Genomic DNA, 2,808 nt, shown 5'->3' on the forward strand with positions numbered 1-2,808 from the left:
TGTTTATAGCGAATTAAAAACATTGCGTTTTCACGTTACATCCCGAGAAGAAATGCGATCAAACAAAATTTATAACATTGTACTCGTAGCACGTAACAGCAAATAGAGTCTCGAGACAAAGTGAGAAAAGGAGCAGAGAGAGAGAGAGAGAGAGAGAGAGAGAGAGAGAGAGAGCAGAGGATAATTAATAGAGTACACACGCCGCTGTTACAAATCCATGAGTCCTTTATTAAGAAATACTGCATCGTTCCGACAATATCGCGAAATGGTAGTACGAATATAATCTTCAAGCTATGAGAGCTTCGACGCAGCCTCCTTCTCGAGCTGTCGACTTTGCTCGGAGCGCGTTTTCCAGGGCGGCGTTCCGGAGTTTTGACATTGGATTAGCCGAAGCAGAGCGTAAAAGTCCCTCTCCCCCCGCGGGTGTGTAAAACTTTAATTACATTTAAATATAAGTATGCCACGCACGGGAACCACCTATCCGGGAGAATGCGATGTGACTTCCTTAAAGGAGACTTCTCGCTACCCTTCTACCTACCTATCCGCCTTTTATCCAACCCCGCGCTTTGCCGAGGGTAGTCGTCGCACCGTCGGATTGCTCGCGACCGCGAAGCAACTCGAATAGAAACGCTACGTCGATCGGCGATTTATGCCCGAGAGCTCGCGAAACTTGCGGATGAAGACGAAACGGAACGCGCGTTTCATCTCTTTTCTGCCTCCTTCGTTTTTCTTCTCGCGACGCGGCAACCGCTCGGAGTTATAAATATCTAAATTCGAAATTGTTTAATAGAGAAGACTGCGTGTTTCTCGGATAGATTATAGTGACGTATTGCTAATAATTTCAAGTTTATCTCCTTATGAAGATGAAATAGATATCTATACAAGGTATAGATAAGAACGGAATATATTTAATAATTTGTAAATTCATCAATATCAGAGAATGTAATCTCAAGTTTTGTACACCATATGTGTAGAAATTTATTATATGTTCTGAGATGAACACCCAAAGCAATGTTAAAGAAAATATATTTAATATAAAATATATTTATAACCTTCTATATTATAAAAATAATTTAAAAAAAAGAGCAAAATGGAAAGAAAGTTTTCAACAAACGATCTGTTCATTAAAGACTTAAAAATATTTTCTAAAATGTCTTTAATTTGCAATCAGTAGTGATCTTAAAAAAAAAATTACGAATTATTAGCGACACGCCAATACTTTTGTCCGAATAAATTCAATTTTCCCATAACATTCGGATATTTCGGATAAATATAAATACTAGATAAGATTGAAGTGCTCGGATATATTCAAATTGTTCAAGAGAGGGAGAGGAGGGGAGTGGAAAAGGGGAGGAAGATTATGAAATTTTATACGATTTATTCGAACAATAAGAGCTCGTCGGATTTTGCAATAGTTAACTTTAACAAGATTGAAAAATTTATACAAAATAGGTAAAAAGTAAAATAGATGTTTAATTAAAACAAAAAAAAAGATCCTCGATTAAAAATTTGAAACCAATATTTATTTAGAAAATATTTTGAGAGTGAAAGAAAGAGAGACACATTTTCTTTATTTATTTTTATATAATTCAAAAACTATCATTTTATACATACCCGAGTATATTATAATTATAGAAACATCGGCTGGAAATTCCTCAAAATACCAACATATTCTGTTATTAAAAACATTTAATATGGAACTTTAATTAGAAAATGCTATTCTCGATGCATTTAGTATAATGAAAGCGTTCTTGCTTACGTTTCTCGCGTATTCCAATTTTTTATGCGTATTATACTAATATACGAATTATCCAAATTATCCGAATTATGTCCAAATAACTTGAAATTATATGTATACTTTGAATAATCGTATTACGCGAATTACACAGACATTTCGATCTCCGAATCGATTTACGTCGACGTGCGTCTGAACATTCGGGATATATCCGAGTACTTTTATATCCGGAATCCTCTCGGATTTTACAGCCTCACTTGAAAACGGCTCGTCGCGTACAGCCGACAAACGTATGCAACACCAAAACACGACGGAACGAAAGCGCGCCTGAACAATCTCGATGGCGCGACAAGGAGAAGACGGAGACACGACAGAGATATAGACAAAGTAGATGACACATCGGGCGACGTTGGCGCCGGGTATCGCTAGAGACGCGTTCGCCGCGTTAACTCGGATGGCCGAGGCCACCTCCTAGACCGATCCGATCCGATCGGCCCGATCGATGGTGTATCCCGACCGGATTCTGCCGGGGAGAGTAGACGCGGAGACCGTCGTGGGAGAGCCGACGCACGGGGCGTAGCCCCCGGGATTCTCCCGTCCCGCTCATCCTACCGGTCGTTCAGGATCTCGGCGCAGATCAGCATTGACAGCAGATGCAACGCGAAGTAGGGATGCACGGTGGAGTGTGCCGTGGACGCCAGTGCGTAAGCGTAGGACGAATAGCATTCCCTGCGAGCGTAATACATACACATGCATATACAGGATATTATGTAATGAAACTTTAACAGGGTGTCGGGATTATTTTAGTCAGGGTGTCTACTCAAATCCTGTAAAAAATTTCTCTGGAAATCCCCTAATTTTCCAGATATTTTTGTTCAAAATTCCAGGTAAAGAGAATATTTTAAACATTTTTTCGTGCAATTTTCTAAAATAAGTTCTTTTATTGTACGCGTTTTTTAATGCTTTTCATTCATACAAAGGAAAAACACAAAGCCACTTAAGTTTCAAATGTTAGATTTACAAATGTACTAAAAAAAAAAAAAAAAATTAAAAAGTTTTCGTTAAAATAAAAT

At 38.4% G+C, this 2,808-nt stretch overlaps 1 protein-coding gene across 1 annotated transcript in view; it reads right to left on the reverse strand.

Annotated features, from left to right (window-relative positions):
* Positions 1-204: 204 nt before the first annotated feature.
* LOC115240060 (acid sphingomyelinase-like phosphodiesterase 3a) overlaps positions 205-2,808 on the reverse strand; it is a 76,103-nt gene continuing 73,499 nt past the window's right edge. The window contains exon 11 of the mRNA XM_029815026.1: positions 205-2,464. Within this exon, the coding sequence (XP_029670886.1) occupies positions 2,344-2,464 (121 nt within the window). The 3' untranslated portion in view covers positions 205-2,343. The remainder of the gene's footprint in view (positions 2,465-2,808) is intronic.

This window comes from Formica exsecta, unplaced genomic scaffold (genome assembly GCF_003651465.1).
Source record: "Formica exsecta isolate Colony F162 unplaced genomic scaffold, ASM365146v1 scaffold400, whole genome shotgun sequence".
NCBI lineage: Eukaryota > Metazoa > Arthropoda > Insecta > Hymenoptera > Formicidae > Formica > Formica exsecta.